Raw genomic sequence first — 25,860 nt, forward strand, 5'->3', positions numbered from 1 at the left:
ATATTAAAGAAGGGGGGCTGATTTCAAAATGCTGGTTTTTATTTTTCCAGGAAGATAGCCTTAACCACAGAACAATGCTGCCTTTCTTTGGTTATTAAAGTTAAACCAACCTTGAAAAAATTTCCACTTAGAAGCTGCGACCAACTGCAATAACAAAGTGTTTCATTTTCTGCATTTATAGACATGTTTACAATAAAACATTAAATAATTAATTGCTCACTCGAACATCTGCTCTTATTCAAAGTGCTGCATTATAAAAAATATAATGCAAGGCGGGGTTCATGCTTTTCCAGATATTAGTTTTATTACAGAAGCAAGTTATGAAATCAACCTCAATCTAAGTAATTAAATGATTATATTACCCTTATTTGACGATTCTGCCAAGTACCACCCCCTTGAGTCTAGACCCATGAAACCCATGAGTTCAAAACCACTGAAAAACTGGGAAAATGATGGACGTAAATGTATTTTAGGCATATGTTTTAAAATGTTGTTAGTAAACCTAAATTTAAACTGAACTATGAAGTGTCCCTTAATATTCCATAAAAATACTAAGGGGAATACCTTAAGATATTGAATTGAGTTGCTGTCTACACCTGTATTTCTGCCTCCAATAGGCTTGCAGTCAGGGGCCCTGAGTCAAGTCTGATCCCCCCAACCCCAGTCTCAGAGACAACTGGTGAAGCACTGGGGGTCCTCATGGTGAGAGAAGACAGTGATGGGGAGAAAGTCGGAGTCATGGCTGAAGGGGTAAGTCCTGTGTTCCTCGCTAAGGGGGAATACGCATATCTGCGGGAAGAAGGCTTCCTGCCCAGGCTTGGAACACGCCCTGGCTTTCGTGGAGGTACAGTCCTGATGCCAGGCTGAGCCACTCCTGTTATTAGAGGCGGTGGGTACATGAGACAGCTTGACTCTGCTGCTAAGCCCTCACAGCCGCCTTGGAGCTCCTCGTCAGGGAGCATCCCTATATCGGTAAAGACGGAGGCCAGCGTCTGGAATCGTGGCTCCCAGTCCAATAGGTAGTCCCAGCTGTAGCTGCCCTGCAGCTGCTCCTCTAGACACACCAGTGAAGAGAGAGAATCCGCCGACTCGTGGGCTTCAGAGAGGGGAGCGTACCCTTTTGTCCCCATACTCTCCTCCAAATCCCTCATCCTAAGTATTGCAGGAAGTAGCCCCTCACCTCCTCCCTCCTCTTTGAAGTGGTGGAGGCTCTCTGTGCTGGCCATTCCTGAGACTAAACATTTATTGACTGATAAAATGTGCTCCGGCCCTACATCGACAGAGTGGCAAGAGATATTATCTCCAGGTAAGGCAGAGTCTGGGATCTCTGTGGTCTGGTGGCCTTTCACAGATTCATCTCTTTTACGGCAGGGGTATTCATTAATCCACTTGATCTCCTGGTCCTCAGCTGTCTCACCTTCTGCTGATCCACGGCCACTCGAGTCTGACTGATTGTATGGATTTGATATTTCCCTCTTTGTAACCAAGATGCTGGGCCGTTTCATCTCCTGTAGAGAGATGGCACTTTGCGTTTGGCTATTGGATCTACCAAATGAGCCTGTGCCAGGGTTCAAGTTTGCGGCAATGGCAGCAGCTTTTTTGATTGCGGCTTCTTTGATCTTGTACCTGAGAACCATGCCCACAAAAATTACAAGGATAAGGAGGAACATGATGAGTGAGACACTCAGACTGAGCATGTGTGCATCAAGGGGAACCCCGGTGAGTGCTTCTGCTGAGCTGGAGATATTGACAAAAACGTGGCAAGTGGTAGACCTGGACCCCAATTTTGGACTACCTGCAGACACAACCAGCTCCACCATGTCCTCACTGGCATAGCCTCTTCTGCGAAATACAGGACCTGACACAAAGATAGCACCAATTGTTTTGTTTATTGAGAAAAACGGAGACGAGCTCATTAGGGAGTACTCCACAATTCCATCCACCCCTCCATCATGGTCCATTGCCATCACGTAGCCGACTGTTTCTCCAGGTTTGACATTCTCTGGCAGGAGGAAGTGGTACTGCTTTTGGGTGAAAACGGGACTGAACTCATCTACTCCCTTGATGGTCACCTGCACTCTCACTGTAGCTGCTTTGTCGCCTTTGTCCCTGGCCTCTACTACAAAGCAGTACTCACTCTCGCGTTCGAAATCAAAGGTCTGTCTGGTGTGAATGTCACCTGTGAGGGGGTCAACGGCAAAGGCCTCCTTCTTCTCAGGGCTGCCACTGCCGTAATCCATAAAGCAAGAGGAAAGAATTGAGTAGGTGAGCTGGCCATAATGGCCTAAGTCATTGTCAACAGCATGGACTGAGCAAGCGTGGGTAAATGCCGGGAGGTTCTCCAAAACAGAACAGGTAACTGTAGGGAATGTGAAGAATGGAGTGTTGTCATTTTCATCCAGTACTGTGATGTAAACAACTGTAAATGCAATGTTATGTTCTTCAGATGATTCACCGCCGTCAGATGCTCTGATAGTGAGGGTGTATTTTGAGTCTTCCTCATAGTCAAGTGAATGGTTGACAACCAAAAGGCCAGACTGAGGGTCCAGCTTGAGGTGACCTTTCCTGTTCCCAGAGATAATGTCATACTGCAACAGGCCATTGATTCCTAGGTCAGGATCTTGAGCACTGACCTGGACCAGCCTGGTACCTACTTGGCTGTTTTCACTCACTTGTGCATGGTACTCTGTGCTGGAAAAGACAGGGGCATTGTCATTGCAGTCTGTCACAGTCACCATAACAACAGCAGAGCTGTTCAGAGGAGGCGTTCCTCGATCAGAGACACTCACTGTTAGTGCGTAGCTCTCTGTAGTCTCACGGTCTAAAGGGTTACACAGAACAAGTTTTCCTAAATTCTTCATCTGATTCTCAACTTGAATCTTTTTCACTTCCAGACAGAATCGCTTCTCATCATTTCCCCTGATGATGGCGTAGTCCAAATGGGTATTTTCGGGGCTCCAGTCTTGGTCCTCTGCAGATAGCGTCAGGAGGGTGGTATCTGTGGCCGTGTCCTCTGGGATGGTGAGGGTGTAGATGTCTTGGTGGAACAAAGGTGCATGGTCATTGGTGTCTAGAATCAGTATGTCTATGGAGGTGACAGTGGAGTGCACGGGATCACCTCCATCTCTTGCCTCAACCAGAAGATGGATCAGGTTGCTGTTTGTGATGACCTTTAGAGGCTTGTTGGTGAAAACAGACCCTACAAGGCAGAAATGTGTTCATGAGTAAATGAGTCCATTTTATTTAGCAGCACTGAACAATATTTTGTATTTTAGCAATGGATCGAATGACTGTGTGACGTGAAAGGAGTGGTTTATTGCGAAGAACCCGCTGACTGTTTGCTAGGCCCTGTGTCCCCTTGGTTTCCATTGCAGTTGAGCCTTCTGTTCTCACATAGCACATATGCAGTTTACTGTGATAACTGTGGGTCCTTGATTTCAGGCAGAGGTACTGAAAAGCGGATTCTCATTTCTAGCATGCAGCTGTTGATTTTGCTAGCACCAGACAACTACTGGTGCCAGATTTTATCTGTCGTCTCTGTAGTTCCCCTCAGGTGTACGGAACTTTTTAGCTGCTTTTCACTTATTGTTCTTGTTTTCTGGCAAATCATCTCTCCTCTCATCAACTCTTGGAAACTGCCTTTGCAATATGTAGCTGTTTTAAGCCAAAAAGCTCTGATAAACTCACACCACCTGTCCAGAACCAAACAGCAGATTTAAAGGCCAAGTATTTAGTTAGTGGAGAGTAAGATGTGCTAAAAGAAGACATAGGTTTAGTTTCATCAAGCTTCCAGAATCAAATATAGTAAATGAAAATTAATGTAAATGCTAAAGCTCTGTGTCTGCTGGATGTGAAAAAATGTAACTTTGCCATTGTAACTTTACAAGATTACAGTATATCTATTATCAATTAACACAGGAATTACTAAAATCTATTACACTTTTATCCAAACACTATATTGTAGCCAGTCAGACATTAAGCACTCCATGTCTTTATCTTACAATGACATTGCTTACATGGTGAAGAAACTTCAGCAAAGACCTCGTCTCACCAATGTAAAGCAATAAAACTCCTTTAAATTGATTTAACAGATGGTTTAACAAAGACTGTTCTTGGATTTGTTTCTCTCCAGAATAAGAACTATAAAGCATGTCAGCTAGTATGACAATATATTGAGAGTTAAATCTAAATTGCCCTTGTCATTACACACCACAAGGCAACATCATTTCCTGTGTGACAATTCTTAAATGAATTCCATGTGCAGACTGTAAGAGCAATTTCTTCTTTTTGGATGACAATAAAATGTTTGTCCATCCAATTTATTATTCCACTTCACTGCCACTTAAACTTTTCTCCAGAATGACTGTATTAATTCCAAGGCTTTGCTCTAAAGCAGCACTATTTATTGTTTGTGAAACATATAGGCATGGAAAAACTGAGAGGCACAGCACTGCAAAAAGCACCATACGACATTTTTGGATTCTAGTTAGAGAGCTTTAGTCGACGCTGATACAAATTTCACTTTCCATTACTGCTCCTCGCCGCAAAACAGGGCAAATACATTTCTCTGATATTAAACTTTGGGGTTCAAACATGGTAGAGGTCCATAAATCACCCATGAGTGGAAGAGACGGGCCAGCGCTGAGGAGTGCTGGTTTGGTTTCAGCTCTGAAGGATTTATCTTCTTTCTTGGGTTCAGGGATTTTTAAAAGGGAGATAATGGGATAGGTATGACTCCTTTGAAGCACTTTATCCAAGACTTCAAAAATATAAACAATGGAGAAATATACTGCTACTGGCAGAATGAAAACTCTCAGTAACCTCTGATATTGTATACTGAGCTACTCATAACAAGGCAAAGCCTTTCTCTGTGCCCTTTTCTTTGGCGTGTGCCCCTTTAACTATGCCAGAAAAAAGATTTTAATGGAGAGAATAAGATGAACATGAAAATCAGACCCCCAGACAGCCATAAGTCATGTAACTTGTAAAGATTTAAGCAATATCGTCTACAGAAGAACTATGGTGCAATTTGGGTTATTCAGAGCTATTGGGGAATTTCTTTTCCAGCAGTCACAATGTTCTTACCATTGTCTGGCTGGATGTAAAAGCCTTGTAAAGGAGATGAAAGCAGTCTGTAGGTGATCTTGCCATTGAGTCCAGAGTCTCTGTCAGTGGCGGACACTGACACAACTAGTGTGTCTGCTGAGACCAACTCTGACAACTCCACCTTCAAGAAAAAAGGAATAATGAGTCACATCTGCAGCAAGATCATGTTACATTTCAGATGCCACTTTCTACTAAAGAATAATTTACAAAGGGTTTGCAATTGTAATAACGCCAACCAATTGGTATATAGGTCTTCTACCTTTTTATTGATAATTATATCATCTGTACCTGGTATGAGACCTGGGTGAAGACTGGAGCGTTGTCATTGACGTCAAGCACTTGAACTCTAACCTCCCCAGTGGTCTGGTGGAGGGAGTCAGATGCCCAAACTGTCAGAGTGTACTCCGTCTCCTCCTCGTAGTCCAGGGCTTGCGTCAGCGTAACCACACCAGTATATCGGTCGATAGCAAAGGGGTTATTGGTGCTACTGTTGTCTGAAAAGCTGTAGGTGATAGTTGAGCTAAGGTCCACATCGTTTGCAGTTACCTGGGTGACCATGTAACCTGCTGGCAGATCTACAGAAAATGTCAAGAGGAGAACAGATAGACAGAGAATATTTGAGTATTATTAGTATCTATCTTTAGAAGCATTCTGTGCAGGGCAGTGAGGTTTGGTCTTACTCTCTGCTATAACCACGGGCTCCATGGGGGGAATGGCAGGGCTGTTGTCATTGACGTCCACCACTTGGACCCTGATGGTGGTGGTGCTGCTGAGTGGAGGGTTCCCCCTGTCTGCTGCCTGCAGAACCAGCCTACAACATAAAGGGAGTGAACAAACAGATAGATAGTCATTATGAAACTGCTGGATCAGGATCAGGGGCCCATTTCAGCAGATTTGCGAGATGCCAGCTGCGACTTGCAACATGAGAACATTTTCCTTTGCTTGTCTAGACATATTTAACCTACACCAGCTTGTGAGAACTTTGTAGGACTTCTTCTGATTCTTAAAATGTAATGCTGCCGTTATTTGTGACCTTTATATAAGTAGTGTCTGCAGATTGTTTTGTGAAACTGGCCCTAGAGAAGCACAAATTTTTGCATCCATTCACAAAGTTTAATTCAGAAAACCCCAGTAACATGTTTAACTGGTCATTCTTTAAATGCGATGCATACTATGTAAGATAATGCAATACTATTTAATGTGTGAGTTTGACATACTTGTATGATGGAGTGATCTCACGGTCCAGTAAAACATTGGTAGCAAGGATCCCTCGCACAGAGTCCAAGATAAATGCTTCATTATGGTTACCGGACACAATGGAATATTCAATCTGCCCGTTCATCCCACTGTCAGCATCAGACGCAAACACCTGTAGAAAATATGCGTGTGTTGAAGACCAACTAGTACAATATATGATATGCTTGCTTGATGTTTATAATTTCGAAGAGGGTTTAAATATTGAGAGTATACCTGCATAATGTAGGTGTTGTGCACTTGCCCCTCCCAGACAGCTGTTCTGTAACCGCTGTGTTCAAACAATGGTGCGTTGTCGTTGATGTCCAGCAGGGTGATGGAGACCCTGCAGTGAGCCGTCTGCAGCCCGTTGTCAGCCAGCACCACCAGCTGGATCTGAGGGGTCACCTCAAAGTCCAGAGAGTTATCTTTCTGGACCCGGATCTCACCTGCAGAGGGGAAAGAAACAAAGATAACCCCCAAAAAGTTGTGCTCAGAACAACATTAAAGGTCAGGGCCAAAGTGGAAAGTTTCTTTTAAAATACAGTTTATTATATTCAATTATATATTCCAAATTGTAAGACTAGTATTTTAATTTTTTCATTTTACTTTTCTCTTTGGCTTTATAATGTCCCTTTTTAACAGATCAGGGAAAAATGAAGTGAAAGTGGTGGAAAGGAAAACATAACTTGTGATCTATTAAAAATGTGGTGACAGAAGCACTTTTAGGCTCAAGTTTTTGTGGTAACCCTAAAATTCAACCCCACGTTAGTATCATATTGTGTATTTAAGTGTCTATGTCTGTGTATTTTTTGTTACTTCATGTAGACAGAATCCAAAAAAGATTTGGGCTAGAACATGATAAAATCAGGCAGGCAACAATGATAATTCTTCAGGAAACACTTGTATGTAAACAACCAGATGAAACAGATAAGTTGAAAGGACATTTTGCAGAGACAGATGGAAAATGAGAGGACGAATGGATGGAATTGAAGCTCTTATTGGTTAGACATAAACAATGATGAGTTTTTTTCTGGATGCTTTGGCAGAAAATAAAATGCATGACTGAAAGAGAATTTGTGCTATTAGTATAACTTAAATGATGAAAGCCTGCAAATACCTAACTTGATGAACAGCATGAAAAACAAAGGCAAGAAACGCTTTTGTTTGCAGAATTTCATGTTTCTTACCTGTATGACGGTTAATTGAGAAAATGTGATTCTCATTGCCACTAAATATGGTGTAGGTGATCCTTTGTCTGCTGTTGGTTTGGTCGCTGGCCTCCACTTTTGCAATCCAAGTGCCTTGACAAAGAGAAAGTGAATAGGCTGATGAGGTTTTTGATGGTATCAAGTGAAAACAACAGGAATAGAGGTGGTTAAAACCTACCGGCTCTACTGTTTTCCTTGACAGTAGTGTTGTACACTTTGCTGGTGAACTGAAGTCCTTCATGTTCTCCCTTCAGGTGGATAAAAACCAGGCAGGTGGAGGTCAGAGCAGGTTGTCCTCGGTCTGAAACCACAACCTGCAGCTTCCTCCCTGAGAAACCTGCTCTCACTCGTCTCCTCAGTGAAATCTCACCTGACTCAGTGTTGATGTCAAAGAGATTTTCCTCATCAGACAACATATAGTGTATTGTACCATTCTCACCCTGGTCACCATCTGTTGCCATCACCGTGGTAACGATCTGGTTTGGCAAAGTCCTCATGGAAACCCATGCATTAATGGGATTCTGGTCACAGACCGGCACGTTGTCGTTCACATCCTCCACCTGTATGGTCACAGATGCCACAGAGCTCAGGGGTCCCTGAGAGCAGCCGTCAGTAGCCACAGCTCTGAGGGTGTACTGAGCCCTGTTCTCTCTGTCCAGAGCCCTGGCGGTGCGGATCACTCCTGTGAAAGCGTCCACAGAGAAAGCCCCTTGGCTGCTGTCCTCTGTCAGAGAGTAGATTACGTCCCCATTGGACCCCTCATCAGGATCAAAGGCGCTAACACGTAGTACCTCAGCTCCGGCAGGTAGACCCTCGCTGATGGAGGCATGGTAGCTCTTACGGGTGAAAGAGGGGATGTTATCGTTCTGGTCCAGCAGCACCAGCTGGAGTTGGGTGGAGGAGCTGAGTGGGGTGGGGCCATAATCACGGGCCTGTATGTTGAGTGTGTAATTTTGCCTTTCCTCACGGTCAAGCACTTGCGTGGTGCTGACAGCACCTGTGTGACTGTTGATGGTGAAGCGACCTCTGTAGTCCTCACCTAAAGACAATCAAAGACACAGACACAACCAAACAGTGGATAGAAGTGAAAAGGTAATTCCAGTTTATCGCAACTTGGGTCTAATTTTTCTTGATTTTCCCATCACTTTTATCTGTTGCAGTAACACTGTATGTCATATTTGACACAAGTAATCAGACAATTATAAAGGTTGTAAACAAGGCAACTATTTTGCCAAATTATCTAAGCCACTTTATTTGGAGGATAATGAGCACACAAAAAATGTTTCTTATAATTGCTCACTGCATGGAAAAACTGTGCATGCACAGCAAGTATGATAGCTCAGAGTTGAAACCATATAGTCCGTCTGTAAGCTGGGATGTATGTTTCCAATGGACAGTTTGTGATAATTTTACCATTCGCCTTTATTTTCATTCCAAATAAGTTTGGCTAGTCTAGTGTGATCACTTAGTCTCTTTCCCCTTTGACAATGTTGATATGTTAACAGTAGCTGAGTATATTATCACTGATAAAAAATTATGGCAAAAAGCGCTAAATTACAATCCAAATTGTGTGATATAAAGATCGTTATCTGTGTGCCTTACCTAGTATGGAATAGTGTATAGTTCCATTTTCTCCGTGGTCTGGATCAGAGGCCTGAGCGGTGTGTATGACCCCAGGGGGCAGGTTTTCTGGCAGACTGATCTGGAAGGATGACTGCATGAACTCTGGAGAGTTGTCGTTGTCATCCATCACAGAGCACAGCACTGTGGCTGTGCCCGAAAGAGGCCGCGTGCTGCTGTCGCGGGCCTGGACTGAGGACAGGAATTGAAAGAAATTCACTGAAATCATTCATGTGAAATCAGTTACCTAATCTTTTTTTCTGCTACCACACAACATTCTGAAAATTAGAAAATCTGAGCTTGATTTTATCCAAATATTCCCAACACACACACACACACGCACACACACACACACACACACACACACACACACATATATATATATATTAAATTAAATGTATAAGTAATACGTATTGTCAGTGTTGCTCAGTAGTCTCAGTCTCAAAAGTCAGTCTTATTGCTTCCATCTCCTCTGACCAAAGACTGAAGCCAGATTAGACTTTTCATGACAGTAAAGACCCTTAGAATGATAAAAAAACCCCAAAACATCCCGTCAACCTAAAGTATGCTGCGACGGCTTTTTAGTACTTGCTGAAAAGAACTTGGTTCATTTTATTTCTTTCCATATTCACTTGAAGCAAGAGAAAATTGTTCCCATATTTTTCTGTATTTCCCAGTAAGCCCTGTGTGATCCTGGCACGACTTCAAAACATTCAGCTTTTCCTGTTATTATATTTTGTTATTAAATTTAATTGTTCGTCATACTGCTGACTGTAAAAATATTATGATAAAACATCTGAAAGCAGTTCATCACAAAACACCGCCAAGCAGTTTGAATGTAATTACTGAGTATGCCCATGAGGGGTGCAGCAGTGCAGTCAGTAGAGGTTAGATATAGTGTACCTCAGCCCATTAAAAGTCTACTGTTTCCTTAACATAAATCAATCTGCTGAATAATGCTGCTTTCATATAGAAGGCAGGCCTTCTGACTTCGGCTTTGAAGAGTGACAGGAGAGAAGGTATAGAATCAGAAACTGAGAGGGAGCAGGGGGAATGAGAAAAATGTCTATGTTTGATTAGGACGGCTAAAGACAACATTTCTTTCCAGCTTTGATTTTCTTTCTTTCTTTTTTATAGGTATTTTAAATATTTTTATTGCCCCTCAGTAGGAAGATCTGAGCAAACTATGGACTGAAATGTGTGGCCAAGCAGGAGCAATGTGAAAAGAACAGACTTTCAAACTGTCAGTTATGGCTGTGCTTATCTCCTCAGTGTCACATCAGAAAGTGATTTTATTAAAGGATGTTTTTAACCGAACTGTCTCCCAGGAAATCCTGATCGCAGCCACTGATAGCACGCTGATCAACACAGACTTTAAACTTATATCACCTCAATGAAGACTCTAAACATGTCCAACTGGTGGTCATGAACCTAATTTAACCCTGGTGTCTCATCTGTGATGCAGCAGTGAGTTTTTTTTTCCCCTCAGACATCATCAGGATTGGATTGTGTCTGATTGGACTTTTCCCCTCAGACACTGAACATATGATGCGATCAACGAGTCCTTCACCTGCTGAGCTGAATCTGGCAAACTTTACACATCTCAGCTTGTCATCCATGTAACTACCAGATGACAGTTTTAACACCCCCTTGCTCATTAGGTACTTTTTTCATCACAGGATGTTGGAAATGTAATCTGGTCTTCACTAAGAGACCTTCAATCTATCATTTGTGTTTATAAACGTCTTCTAATAAATTGCTGCCTCAATTTAAATCTACAGTTGATCTTCATACCCCACAAGTAAACTACTGTAATACTGAACTTTGGAAGGCTGCCTCCCACTACTTTGCACCATATAAATGGAATAAACTTGAACATCCTTTTGGATTAATTTATAACTTTTAATTCTGAATATTTTTTTTAGAGATTTTTGTGATTGTGATGGTAGGTAGGTGCTTGTGTGTGACTGGCTGTGTTTTGTTGTGTCTTATCTTTGTTCTTATTTCTCTTCTATTTATTACCTGAATAAATAAAGATTAAATGAAAGAATGTGGTCTTTGCTGTGTGACGTAGCATCAGTGCTTATTTTCCTTGAAGCTTAATAGGGGTAAGAGGTTTTATTTAAGCGTGTGAAGAACAACATGGTGTTCATGCGTCTTACCCCTGAGGGTATAATGTTGCTGCTGCTCTCTGTCCAGGTAGGAGGTGGTGGTGATCAGACCGGTGTATGGGTTGATGCTGAAGAGCTCGTAGCCTGGGCCCGGCAACAAACTGTACCACACCACAGCGTTCTCCTCTGAGGGATGCACACATAGGGTAAATGGTAAACACTTATTAGAAAAACACAATATGTAATATATATTAACAGACAAACAAACAGGACATAATAGGCATCATAAAAGTAGCCCTTATCCATGAGCTGTTTGCATTAGTTCCAGTCCAGAGGTTCAGTTTAGCACCTCATTAGGTCAGTTCATTTTTCCAGCTTCCTCCCTTTGACAAAAGCCTTATATGATTGTCAAATTAAAAACAGAACCATGAGGTAGAAATCACAAACCGAAATGTGTCACGTTTAAATACTGACAAAATACATGACCCTTATCTGAGCCCTGCTGCTGACAGCTCTCATGGTTCTCTAATGTTCCCCTACTTGCAGCCACACATTAACCAGCAGAAAAACAGCTGGCCCCGAAGTTTCGCACAAATTGTGGTGGTGAAGCTTAGCGTTGTGTAGCAGCTGCTACTGAACAATACGTGTGTTTTACATCATCTCAGTATCAGAGAGTCTTTAGAGAAATTGTCAGGAGCAAGAGCAATTGAAAAGTAAGACTGTCCCCTGTTTGTACTGGACAATAAACAGATGCAGTGTTCATGGATATGAGATATTTTGAGAAGTCTGTTTGGTGTAGAAAAAACAAGATGGCAGATGAAAAACAAAAAAGGAAGAGATGTTTTCTACCCAAATGTAGTCCCTATGAAAACTGTTAACAGCCTGTTCTGTAGATGCATGTGTAGATGCATGCAGATAAATGTGTATTTTTAAAAATCTGAGTAAACCAACCCTTTCTGCTGTTGTTTGTTAGGGTGATAATATTAATGCCAATTAGAAAAAAAGGTGTTTTAATCAGTCTAGAAAGTGTGTTGACTGAATGATTTAGAAGAGTGTCCTCAGCTTCAAAACATTTGAATAATGTGATATTTGCTTGTTTTCCGAAACACAAGTTGCATTTTTTACATCATTTTTTAAAAGATTTAATTACAAATATATTGTGTTATGCATCACATTATCATCACTCTGCTATTTATTATTATTAACTGATTGACACATAAACTTGTTGTGTGTCAGTGCACCTCTCATACGCTGCCATTAGTATGCCCTAAGGCATATATGTACATGGTAAGTCTGATGCGGTAATTGAATCTTACCATGAAAGTTCTCTATGAATAATAAAACCGCATCTGTTCCCTTGTGGCCCCAAAGACAGAACAGTTATTCTTAAAGACAAATATCCCTCTGAACACATGAACATTTGCTCAACAAAGTGAAATTCAGGACACGCACGAGTAACAGAAAGGTTAGCTGTCACAGTCGTTGATATTGCACATCTCCTCTGACTGACTCCAACACATGGAAACTGGATACAGGGACCAACACAGCCACAAAACAATGGTCATCTTTGGGGAGTGCTGGTGGAAAAAAGCAGCACAAATGATAATCAAATAAGACGGGTGGGAGAGCGGGCTGAGCTGCCAGACGAGGCGATGTGCGGAGACAGATGAAAACATGGCGCCTATTGGCACAGATGGCTTGGATTATGGAAATCATCACGAGACAGGACCTTTCAGTTCTCCCAGAGGAGCTGTGTGCTTGCTGTTCTTGGACAATTCTCACCCCCAAGAATGTTAGTTCACATCGAAACCCCTCCTGTACAGATCCTGCTTCCACATGCCCTCCACCCTCTGTATTTAAAAGGTCTCGTACTGTCAACATGACAAGACGAAATGGGATTTAGGAGGCCCTGTGCACAACGTGTTAAAATAAACAGGGCTGATGTGCAGATTTGTGAATGTGATTAGGGCCCAGATGAAAGAGATATCCTTGGATGTACAGTGAAAGTAGCTCATGAAAAAGACCCAAACGGAGAAACACTTGTGGAAAAGGGCATGCAGGGATTGGTTTGAATTAAACTGCTAATGGAGTGAAACAAAACAGATGATAACCTTGATTCACTGCAGCGCTGAAGTTTAACCAAAACATGGCAGGGTGCTCAACTCTGTTTTGTCATGTGGTACTGCGCTATAGAAATAATAGAAGGGGACTGCTGGATGACTGCTTAAACAGAAAAAGTTGTAAGAAGGAATTTTTAAATCAGGGTTAAGGTTTAAAAGGTTGAAGAGTCACAGAAAATAAAAAAAATAAAAAACAAAAAACAGTTTGGTTATATGTGTAAGTCTTTGGTTTGAAGTTGTCGGGGTTTACAGACACATGCTAGTGCTGCCATCTAGGCACCTTGGAAGCACACTGCCATCTCCACTTTCACAGGATGGTTATTTCAGGGTAAAGTTGAATGCTACTGAACACCAGATGATCCACTCATTTCCAATTATGACAAATGCTCAAAAAGACAAATATTCAAACCCAAACAATGATAGGAGAATCTGATAATTACTACCTGAATCCTTATCAGTGGCAGAAACCCTGACCACCGGTTCTCCAGGGTCTCTGTTCTCCGCCACACTGGCGTTGTAGATGCTCTGAGTGAAGATAGGTGGCTGGTCGTTCACATCCCCCACCTCCACCGTCAGAGTCTGGGTAGAGGAAAGTGAGGGGAGGCCGTGGTCCACTGCACGGACAGTCAGACGGTGGAAACGTTGTCTCTCATAGTCCAGAGGAGCCGAGAGAAACAAAAGCCCTAAAGGAGATGAAAGGAGATGATGAGCAAGAGGGGCAACGGTTTCCTAATCTTAACTAATGACTAACTCAACCTTAGTGACAAATAATAATGTAAGATTTGAGATCAAATTTTCAGGTGCTTAAACCCTTAATCAATCCAGACTTTTTGTATAACAGGAAAGTTATTTGAATAAATTTTAAAGCCTGACCATATAAATATAAACCATATACATATTGAAGGCTGATCAGGACATTTAATAGTGGAAAAATAAACTTTATTTATTTCGCATATACACCAACACAGACAGCAGTAAGCTGTCTGTGTTGCTGATATATCACCCGGCCTATTTATCAGTCTAGTTCTACTAAAAACAGTCCATCACCAATTCCAAAAATCCTACCCGTTTTCTCCTCTAGAGAGAAGAATCCGTTCTTGTTTCCGGCTATGATGACAAAAGAGACAAGTCCATTGTCGCCTTTATCTCCATCTATGGCCACAAAATGATGCAGCAGGCTCCCCACTTCTGCATCCTCCATCACCTGAACCGTATCGACTGATACAAACACCGGTCGGTTATCGTTCACATCCAGCAGAAAGACCTGAGCCGTCACTGATGTCCGCTTACGCTCGTCCTTCTTCTTTGCCTGGTCAGTGGCTGTTACAGTGAAGGCAAAGCTGGAGGTGGTTTCGCGGTCTAAAGGTGCTGCTACGGTCAGGCTCCCTGTGTGAGGGTTGATCTGAAAGGGGAAGCGTGATGATGACCCACTGAGTTCAGGGTCAAACGTCAGAGTGTAGCGGAGGGCACTGTTTGAAAAGGTCCCATCTGCGTCTCTAGCGTGAAAAGCAAACACCAGAGATCCGATTGTGGCGTCCTCCCTCAGACCGAACGTCACCAGTTTATCAGGGAACCAGGGTGTGTGGTCATTTACATCCTCGACCATCACGCTGACCAGCACAGATATGTTCACTCCAGGAGTGAGTCCAACATCTTCAGCTCGGACCATGAGGAAGTACTGCATGGCAGACTCATAGTCCAGTGGCTGGTTGATGTATATATCACCAGAAGAGCTGTCGATGCCAAAGTGAACGCTCCCGTCACCCTCAGAGATGGAATAGTGGAATTTCCCTTTATCTGAAACACCGGCAGAGCCGATGACAGTCGCCGGTTCTGTGTCCTCTCTCACCGTAAAGCGCCTCACTATTTGGTGGTCAGCGTGGCCATACGAAGCCTCTAATCCATGAACCTGCAGTCGAAATGCATACATTAAAATAGTGTTTTTGTTTATTTGTTTGCATAGTATCACACAGAACATAAAATTGTAAAAATTATAGGAGGTCAAAACATGATAAACAGTTAAAAAGATGATCTTATGGCTATCTTTGAAAAAAAAAAATCTATAAAGGGAGATTTGAGAAAAAAAAAGTCTCCAACTTAAAACCTTCTGGACATACACACACTGTCAGCCCATGGTCTAAACGAATACTGACACAAAACCCTTCATGGAAAAATAATAAATGTCTCCCCCTAGTGCCACATTTAGTCAACTAAATTTGTTCTTTTCTTATTCTTGAGAATGAGAATCAAATATAGCGTTTATGAGGCAAGAACAGCACTTTAAACGAATACTGTAATTTACAGTATAAAGGGGAGGAAAGGCTGTACCTGTACATGAATGACCGCGGTGTCCTCCTGAGGTATGGCTCCACTATCCTTGGCAGTTACTTTAAGGGTGTAGTACGGTTCAATGTTCTGGGTGAAAAGCTGTGTTGTTCTGATGTCTCCACTTTTACTGTCAATCTCAAAATGTCCCAGATCATCATCATCATCTGCAAAATCGGATGAAAAGAGGAGTGTTCAGGAACTCAATGATACACATGGCATTAAATACGCATACTGCACAGGTGTGCAAAAATCAAAAAAGATAACATTCACAGCGCACCTGTGACCAATGAGAAGGTAACCGTTCCATTTTCTCCAGCATCAAAATCTTTGGCAAACATGTTTGTCACCAAGGATCCTGTTGGCAGACCAGCCCAAACCTGCAATAAGGAGGAGAATATGGTGAGAGCATAAAAACACTGGTTCTCAATCAATCACAAAAACCACAAAATATCAGCCCCTCTGCACACTTAAAAGATTTGTGTCTCTGGATTTAATTGTGTCTGCGTATTTTCCAGTTGCTCTATGTTCAATCATTATTGCCACAGACTCACAGTTGTGTTGTGGTTATATGGTATGTGTCTAAACCTCTAGACCACCAGATGCTCCAAAAGGATTAATTATTACCTGCACATTCAGCTCTTTGCTGGCAGGCAGGTGTGTAAACTGTGGAGCGTTGTCATTGACGTCAGTGACCAGGATCTGAACGCTGGCAGTGGCATTGAGACGAGGGTGACCCTGATCTGTCACCATCACCTTCAGACTGTGCTGGCTGTGCTGCTCCCGGTCCAGCGCCACCCAGTTGATAATTTCACCTGGATGGGTGCAGAGAAGACAGAGTAAAGTGAGGATGCACAGCTGCACAGTAAAGCACGAGATGACCTCAAGATGATCTTGCTAATGTGAATGTTTTTACCTGTTTTAGAGTTGATGCGAAAGAACTTCCCATCTGAGAGCAGGATGTAGGACAGCTGAGCATTTTTGCCAGAGTCCTTATCCACAGCTTTGACTGTTCCCACCAGGCCTTGAGGCGACGACCCCTCTGATACAGTGAAGTAGTAAACTTCACTGCTGAACGCTGGAACGTTGTCATTGATGTCCAGCACCAGCACAATCACTGTGGCTGTAACTGTGGTGTTTGCCAGCGAGGCCTCCCTGGCTGTGGCCAACACTCGAAAACGATACATGGATTCTGTCTCGTAGTCCAGGTTGTGGGAAAGATACAACCACCCCGTCTTTGGGTGAACCCGAAACGGAGCAGGAGGGAACCCAGCTTCTGCCTCCAGGGAGTAGGCGATCCCCACGTTCGACATGTGAGCTCCCCTGGTTCGGTGCGCCCTCACCTGGATGACCCTTGAATCTTTGCGGTATCCCTCGCCTATCTCCACCTGGTAGACTAAAGTCTCAAAGGCGAGGCTGTCCTCTGCAGCGGTGCGGTCCACATTGACCGTGAGAGTCAGTGTGGAGCTCAGGGAAAGTTCTCCCTCATCTTTAGCCACGATTTCCAGGCTATACCTCTGCTGATGATCCACCTGTAAACTCTGATTTAATGTCACTGTCCCAAGGTTGGGGTCCACAACAAAGGTACCATTTCTGCTACTTTTCAGGTAATACTGCACCCTCCCGTTGGCACCACTGTCATAGTCGTGCGCATGAGCGATGAACAACACTGTTCCTGGGAGAGTGTTCTGGGACACAGTGATGGTGTCACTGAGTTTGGGGAAGACAGGAGCGTTGTCATTAACATCAGCGATAGAGATGTTGACTTGAGTGGTGCTGTAAACAGGAGACGTATCAGTGTAGGACTGAAGAACCAGCAGGGCGTACGGCTGCGACTCGTGGTCCAGAGGTTTGATGTTGGTGATCAGGCCGGACTTCGGGTGAACTGAGAACAAACCCCGAGGATCTCCAGAAGAGATTCGGTAGGATACAGATTCCTCAGAGTCTGTGAAGGCAAAGAGTCTTTATTGATAGATGAACAACAAAGCATGGAGGGGTTGGTTCACCTAAATTAATTTGTGTCAGATCCACAGAATGTTTTTGTGTTTTTTGTGGTGTATGTTTTGGTATAAATTCATGGTCGCGTGGTGGAGAAACATACTACATATATTGCAAACATGCATTTTACATGCACGAGCAACATTACCAGGAAAACAAAGCTCACACACTCTGTAAGCTACATTAAGTAATTACAGTACAGGTTAGAAGATCCTATTAATCCCCTGTGTTTGTAGCATTTCTACAGTAACAACAAACCACTGAAACAAGCAGAGAGCTTAACGGTGCCCGACCCCTGTCAAACAGGCCCAATTCTGTTGTTTCCTCTTTAAGTTGAAGAGTTAATCTGTTAATTGATTAGACAACCTTAAATGACTGTCTAGAGTAATAGGGTGCTTTAGCTGCTGAAGGGACTGAGTGGGGTTAGTGGCAAGTAACAAGTGGACTATGAAGGGATAATCCTGGAAAACTGCGAAGCTGGGAAACCCTCCAAAGACAGAGGAGACTCTACAGTTTGTTAGATCAGATACTAAACAGAATACAAACTGAGTCTCCTTTACTCAGAATCCTGTTTTTCCTTTGAACATTTAAAATGTTGCTTATGTTTACCCACAACTTCACTGAATGAACGCACAAATTTAAATACTAATATGACAATAGATATTTTTATAATAACAATGACAAAAATAAATAAATCCTACACTAGTCTACGTTCATGAAAGGATTATCTCTGACCTCTCAGAATACTGATAAAATATACTGTACAATTGTCTCTGACCCTTTATCATCTGTCATCTGTTCATGCGGCTAAGGAGGATTAAAGATTAAACTGCAGCCTCCTCCTTTGCCTCTTCATGTCTGGAAGGAGATTTGAGCAATGACAAAGATCACTCAATTGTTTTTGTCACATTCATCTCTCAGGACAAATCCTGTTTAAATACAACATATCTGCCGTGTCCAATGTTAAAGAAATTAGCTCTTAAAAGCATTTGGTTAACTTAATTTTTATATTTTTGTTTAAATTGAACTGGTTCCATGAGGAAGTTAGTGTTATTATGAGTAAATGATTACAGTGCATTTGTATACACATACATATATGTAAATCATCCATATGACCTATATTCAATGGGTAGTTTTTATGTGAATTTCTAAGTGTTGATTTTTTTAGACACACATTTAGCTAACATTTAGCTGACCTGTACGACCTGCATTTCTTTGAGTGAGAGTAAACTCAAGGACACAGACACAGAGCTTTCAACTGGGTCACTGTGCCACTTGAGGACATTTTTCCACCTATAAAACAACAAGCCAATCTAATTTTAATCAAGAATGCAGAAAGAATCTCCTCACTCACAATCCCTGTGCCTTAACTCAGCTGAGTATGAGCCAACAGAGAACAAATCCGATGCATGCGCTCTCTGTATATCTCACTGAGTCAGATTGTTCTGTGTAAGGTAACATGAGGTCGCAATTATACATCTTTTTTTTTTGTTTTTTAACTCTAAGTGGAGATGTTTATACACCAACACTCTTTTTAGGAGCTTGCAAAAAATCTCAACCAGCTGCTCTCAGACTACGAAAATCAGGATATGAACAGAAACATGCTCACCTGTGGGGTTCATGGCCTCCACTGTCCCCACAGAAGTCCCCGGTGGTGCATCCTCAGGCACAGTAAAAGTGTAGCGTGACCTCTGGAACACAGCTGGAGCCTGAGCACTGCGTAAGACATTGATGGTGACCTCTGCAGGTGCGACTGAGGTCAGGCCCTCCCCATCCTGTGCCGTTATTGAGAGCTTCACACTGGCTGCACCCAGGTGGGTCAAAGAGGAGGTCAGAAAGAGCATTCCTACATGGACAGAAATAAGTTCAAGTTAGGTTTTATTCATTAAACTTGGTCAAATCATGCAACAATTCTAAAGTCTTTCTTTTAGCTTCATTTCAGTAACTCTAATTTTTCATTTCATTCTTCTCCTTTACTTATCCAGGTAGGAGTAAGACTAGCTGTTCACTGGTTTCAGCCTCTTAAATGTGAGAATTGGCTGTTTTTCCCTGTTTCATAGACAAAGTGATAAATCAATTAACTGGAAAAACTTATGATGGTGTATTTAGTCATGAGCAGGAAGAGGAACTTTAAAAACATCAGCAGTTTAAAAGTGTTTCCTTATTCTACTTGTGTAAACTTTTATTTAGTATGACTGGGGCTAAGTGTGAATCTTATCTTCTTACACTCTGCCACATGGGGTTTTAAAGCTTTGGGCTTTTTGCACCACCCCTGCTGAGCAGTGACACTGCCAATCATATCAAGGGGACTTACACAAATTAAGCAGTACTTTATCCCTGAATACAGGGAATGCCAATCACAAAAGTTACTTAACGACTAGTGAGTGGATCTACGAGACAAGTCACTAAAGCTCGAGACTTCATCCAAATACAGATTTAAAAAAAAAAAAAAAGAATTTTGAAATGTGTCTCACAAATGTTATTTTTTTTTCAGTTTTGCCTTTGTGTTTTCTGGTTTATTAATGTATTTCATCCAAGGTTGTTGTGTTTTTCCTCTCAGGGCCACCATACTTACATGAGTTAAGGACAGATGGGTAAAACAAGCTCAAGAAAATAATATTGCCCAAATAACACAAACAACTTCAAGTGTTAATGTGTTAATCTGATTACACCTTAAATTTATGAACTTTAAGCATTGTGTAAATGGCTGTTTTTGATCTTGATAATCTATTTCCCTGTTTGTGCAAAAAAAAAAAACAACAACAACAACAATGCAGCCACTGATAAATCTATGCCATGCTCACAATCTTGTGTCCGTACCTAAATTTCCTATGCCTGCCTACCTGTTTGTTTATCCAGAGCAAACAAACTGGACATGTCACCAGGGAGGAGATCGTAGGTGACCTGTCCGAACCTGCCAGAGTCTCTGTCAGTAGCGATAACGTTGAGGATTTCTGTGCCTGGTTGTGTGTGGCTGCTTATGCTCATGGTGTACTTGTCAGGGTTAAACACTGGAGCATTATCGTTCAAGTCTTCTATCTCGATGTGCACATAGGTTTGAGCACTCAGGCCATCCTGAAAATGGAAAAGTAAGAAAAGAGGGGAGTTTTGTTAGGAACTTGAAGGAACAGTTAAATTTAGAAGCGGTTTGTGAGTCAAAATTACCCTGATCCTCTTATAATCATTGTGCAGGAAGTCAATCATATTAAATTAAAGGTCTTGTCTACAGTAGGTCAAAACAAATTATTCATAAATGAAGCCACTCACTGGATCTTCAGCTTTGATCAGAATGTCATGGACTGCCTGTCCTGTATCTCGATCAATATCCTGAGACACACACAATTCTCCAGTCTGTGGGTGGATTTGGAAGAGGGGGTGTTTGTCCTGCTTGTCAAAGCCATCAGACAAAGAGTAGAGCACTGTGCCAAAGTCAGGGCTGTCTGCATCTGTGGCAACAACCTATAAGGAAAAAAAATATCCAGTTTTACAATCCTAAGCAACTAAAACATATCCAAAATACTGTAACTGCATAAAGTGATTGATATAATCAAATAGCAGTGGAAACGTCCAGCCAGACTTCAGAATGTCTGCTGCTGCCAGAAAGGAAAAGAATAAACCCTTTTATTTAAAAATAAAAACTGCCTTAAAAAAAAAATTCCAAGCATCCATCAACAAAACAGCACTGGTGACATGACTGGAGTCTGGATTAGGAATGTTTTTTAAAACTTAACATTTTCCAAAAGAATAAAAAAGTGTGTGTAGTAATTTGTTTTGGTGTTTTTATTTGTATTTGTAAAAAGAGAGAGTATATCCTCACAGAAACAAAAAGGATACAACCAGATCACAGAGCTGCAACTGAAGGTAGCACTTTTACCTTTTACAGGGAGCATCAGCACATATTTTCTTCCACTTTCGAATGCTTTATATTTAAATAGCAGGGAAATCAATGGTAGCAGTTTTAACCATGACTAAAAATAGTGGTGCTACTTTTGTGTAAGTATGGAGGGCTTGGACTGTTGCTTGTGTGTAGCTGCCATTAAGATTAAAATAACTAGCTGCAAAAGCCACAGTCAACAAATGTTTAACTTTGCTGTTATTCTATAATACAGACAAACTAAAATGACATAAAGTCATTGGAAATACTCCTACTGACTTAAATGACTTTCAATGTTTAGACAATTCTCAGAATAGTTTCCAAGTTTTTGACTAATTAGTTCTAATCTTTTAATATTTAACTATTTATGTAAGTAATCTGTTTGATGCACATATTTCTACAACACACTAGACACTAACACTCACACTGACAACAATTTATTTATTGATTATCTGTAATAAAAATCCTTTGATTTTGGTATTTTTTGCAGTGTTTCATGAACCATGTTCAAATGAAACTGTTGTGTTGTTCACCGCCTGTAACTGTAGTGTGACACTGTAGTAACGGCATCATCTGTCAATGTTGAAATTTAACCTCTGTCGTAACTGAATCATAATACAAATCTTGTTCTGCCAGAGAAGGTCAACATAATAAAAGCATTAAAAATCCCCACAATCAAAGGGTGAACGTGGTGGAAAAGAAATAAAACAGCCATACTGCTCAGTAAAGACACACCTCAGATCCGACTGAGCTCCTTTCATGTCTCAGTGTGCCCGTGACAAGAGACACACTTGAGTGCTCACTTTCCCGTCATAAAAATCATATCACCTCAGACTTTATGAACTCTGATCAGAGCAAGTTGTAGCGACATGGGTCAAGGTCTGATTAGACTCATAACACACCCAATGCCCTTTCAGCCAACACTATATCAGGGAAACTCTGGTGTTTTCTTATGCGTGGTTACTTGATTTAAATATATCAAACACATATTTGTGAATGTCAGCGGGCTGTAATCTGTGAGTCAGAGTAGCTTTTACGTCTTTACCATGCTGCTTCTGAGAAATCTTCACTATTACAGACCTCTTGAGGATTCACTGTTGTCCTTCTTTTGCAAATTAAAAGGTGTATACAGACCTTTGTCTGTGTATATCTACAGTAAAGAAACTTCACTATAAAACAAATTTTATAATTAAGCTTTAGTCCTTATTTAAACTCCTAACAGCATTTATGTTTACAGAAAATACACTGGTAAATAGAGCTTCTTTTGTAATGGGCTTCAGCTTGTTCCAGGCGGTAGGAGCGTGGTACCAGGCATCACATCTGTCATATCAAAGCCACAGTGCTGAACTGGAAAGGGTGTGTGCGCTGTGTGTGTTTAGGAAGAACACTGGTGGCTTTGTGCATACAGAATGAAGGCTAGTTTTGTCTTATCAGACGTAAGAAAACAGAAAGCAAGACAGGGAGCACGAGATGTTGGATGCCCACAATGGCGACTTGTTAAACTGCTCTGATTTGCACCCAACTTTGCGGCTTCTTTTCTTTTAACTGAAAGGAGCATCAAGTCGAGAGTAAAACTATCCATTGGCCTGTGCTGTGGAGCAGTTATTCTCAGCCTTTTTGACGTGTGACCCATTACAATGAAGCGGTAAACAATCATGCATTTCACAAGAAAAGATTACGGACTACTAGTTTGAATATTTATGATGACTTTAAATAACATAACACCTCTGGTTCGTCAGAGGATCCCTCGCCTCATCTTAATGGAGTCCTTCATTTCATACTTAGTGCTGTAGGCCTGAAGAGGATGGGAAAAAAACTTAATGGGCCGTAACCCCCATGTAACACTTAACTCTGGTGTTGTCTTTTCATGCTAACAGCTTTGGTGTCAAGTAGGGCTGCAAAAAATAGATTAAAACACCCAACAGCAACATTTCTTTACAGAAACTTTGTCTTGGTTACTCTGGAAGAGTTTTCATTTGAACTATTTAAGAAAGAGCTGTTAGGGAAAAGCGTTTACACCATGTTCTGGGGGTCAACCAGAGTAAGCAGGACAAGGTTTCTGGACAGACACATTGCGGATGAACTTTGAAAATGTAATTTAAGAAGTTGACTGTGGTCTATAATTGAAATGACCCTGTTTGAAGACAAGCTGTAGACCTTTGAGCATGTTGTCCCCTTTCTCTGTCTCTTGAGCTGGAGGAAGAAATGTCCTACACAAAAACCTCAAAATATGGACAAATTAACCAAAACTATATGTCTTGATACTTCTAAGGGTATGTGAGAAAATGTTTTTGTAATCTGTGTGCACTGAAATATTCTCCAACATACTTGTAAAAAGCAGCTCCCGGTGTCACTGTGCTCTGGTATGGACACGTTGTACAGCTGCTGCTGGAACACGGGCTCGTTGTCATTGACATCTTCCACCAGCACAGTGACTGTAGCCGTGGATGACAGAGCCGGTTCCCCTCCATCTGCTGCCACCACCAGAAACCACACCTCCATCTGTGTCTCTCTGTCCAGAGCTGCGGCTGTGGTGACCAGGCCCGACTCTGGGTTGATGCTGATCAGACTGTCCTGGTTGGACTTGAGGATGGAGTATCTGATGTCAGCGTTGACGCCTTCATCTGCATCTCGGGCCTGCACCCGGATTAGGGAACTCCCCTGAGGAGCGTCCTCTGGGATGCTGATGATGTATACATCTTTCTCAAACACTGGGTAGCAGTCATTGGTGTCAGCCACCTTCAGGAAGAAGACCATCTCACTGCTCAGAGGTGGGCTTCCAAAATCTGATGCTTGAACCTTCAGCTCATACAAATCCTTTTCTTCCCTGTCTAGCTCTGCATTAACACACAAAGCGTAAAGAAAATCATCTGTCTGCTTCAGGTTAAACTTCCCATCACCTCCCTCGAGTGTGACAGAGACCCTCTCCTCCTCAAGGTCGGGGTCTGACACTGAAATCCGGGCAACATAGTCCCCAATTGCTGCTGACTCCGAAACCACTGCATCTCCTGTCTCACTGAGGAACAAGATATTAATGGTGGGACTGTTGTCGTTGATGTTTAGCACCTTAACACCCACAAAGGTGCTGCTGTACTCAGGCTGAGCCCCGTTGTCTCTTGCACTGACGATCAACTCGTGAAAAGCTTGAGTCTCGAAATCGAGCGGCTTGTTGAGGTAAACCACCCCTGTGGTTTCGTTGATGGAGAAAACCTCATTGGGGTCACTCTGACGCCTGTTGATCTCATAAGTGATTCTGCCATTGTCGCCCAGGTCGAGGTCGGTGGCGTGCACTTGACAAACAGCAGACATGACCGGAGCATCCTCGTGCACCGAGGCGTGATACTCAGTCTGGTTGAACACAGGTGGGTTGTCATTCTCATCCAGGACATGGATGTTCACCCAAAGGGTCCCCGTCCTGGCTGGGATGCCGCCATCGAAGGCCTCAATGGTCAGGGAGTAGAAGTCTTGTGTTTCTCTGTCCAGTTTGCTATTAAGGATGAGATCCAGGCTCATGTGGTTCTCAGATCCACTGCGATAATCCAGGTGGAAAAACTCCCCCACCTCACTCTCTGTGATCCTGTATCCCTGGGTGCCAAACTCCCCCTCATCCTTGTCTTTAGCACCTTCAAGTTGAAACCGACTCCCCGGGGGGCTTAACTCTGATATTTCCAGGTCAACCTTCTCTGAGGGAAACACAGGTGAATGGTCGTTCACATCTTTCACCTCTATTTTCACTTTTATCATCTCACCTGTGAGAGTGGCTGCAACAAACTCGTACCTATCCCTGCTCTCTCTGTCCAGGATCACAGCTGTGGAGATGATCCCGGTGTCTGCGTCTATTTCCAAGTCTCTGAACACATACGAGTCTCTGCTCTCTGAGATGAAGAATCCAGTGCTCGGCCTGCTTAACCCCGCTCCCAGATCTCCAACGATGGTTTTAGCCGGCAAGCCCTCTTTAACAGACAGCGTCAGGTTGAACACTTGTCCGAGTGACTGCGCGCAAAGCAGCCACAGGACGAGCGTCTGAAAGAGCGACGTTGTGGCATTTTGGGGACCCATTCCTCCTTTACTCGTGACTTAAAGCTTTTCGTTTGAGAGTCAAAATCAGGCTACATGGCTCCGTGTCAAACTCACACCGATCACTCACGTTTTAGAGGACTTTTCCAAACAAAGACAGGTGAACGCACCGTGCATTTTTGCGCGCGGGGAAGCAGCCAGTCGTCATTCTCCATCACAAAATTACCAGCAGCTCACTGAGTGAT

General features: G+C 42.4%; 1 protein-coding gene across 1 annotated transcript; it reads right to left on the minus strand.

Moving 5' to 3' along the window:
* Positions 1-22: 22 nt before the first annotated feature.
* On the minus strand, positions 23-25,660 carry dchs2 (dachsous cadherin-related 2). Its single transcript, XM_041036352.1, has 20 exons — positions 23,927-25,660; positions 20,992-21,183; positions 20,568-20,799; positions 19,334-19,570; positions 16,643-17,671; positions 16,354-16,541; positions 16,007-16,106; positions 15,730-15,893; positions 14,467-15,310; positions 13,845-14,084; positions 11,333-11,467; positions 9,153-9,362; positions 7,729-8,589; positions 7,530-7,643; positions 6,577-6,788; positions 6,324-6,475; positions 5,787-5,917; positions 5,395-5,681; positions 5,086-5,227; positions 23-3,199 (listed from the first exon to the last, which is right to left on the minus strand). The coding sequence occupies exons 1-20, from the start codon at positions 25,655-25,657 to the stop codon at positions 591-593; spliced, it is 9,810 nt and encodes a 3,269-aa protein (XP_040892286.1). The 5' UTR covers positions 25,658-25,660; the 3' UTR covers positions 23-590.
* Between the last annotated feature and the right edge of the window lie 200 nt (positions 25,661-25,860).

Source organism: Toxotes jaculatrix, chromosome 4, assembly GCF_017976425.1.
Source record: "Toxotes jaculatrix isolate fToxJac2 chromosome 4, fToxJac2.pri, whole genome shotgun sequence".
Classification (NCBI taxonomy): Eukaryota; Metazoa; Chordata; class Actinopteri; family Toxotidae; genus Toxotes; species Toxotes jaculatrix.

Bases quoted from the DNA above. Each gene is read 5' to 3' on its own strand.
- dchs2 (XM_041036352.1), bottom strand. From the start codon at position 25,657: ATGGGTCCCCAAAATGCCACAACGTCGCTCTTTCAGACGCTCGTCCTG. The intron at 14,085-14,466 runs GTAGGATTTTTG...CATCTCCTTTAG, and splicing joins CTCTCTAGAGGAGAAAACGG to GGCTTTTGTTTCTCTCGGCT. The intron at 8,590-9,152 runs GTAAGGCACACA...GATTGTCTTTAG, and splicing joins TATACACTATTCCATACTAG to GTGAGGACTACAGAGGTCGC.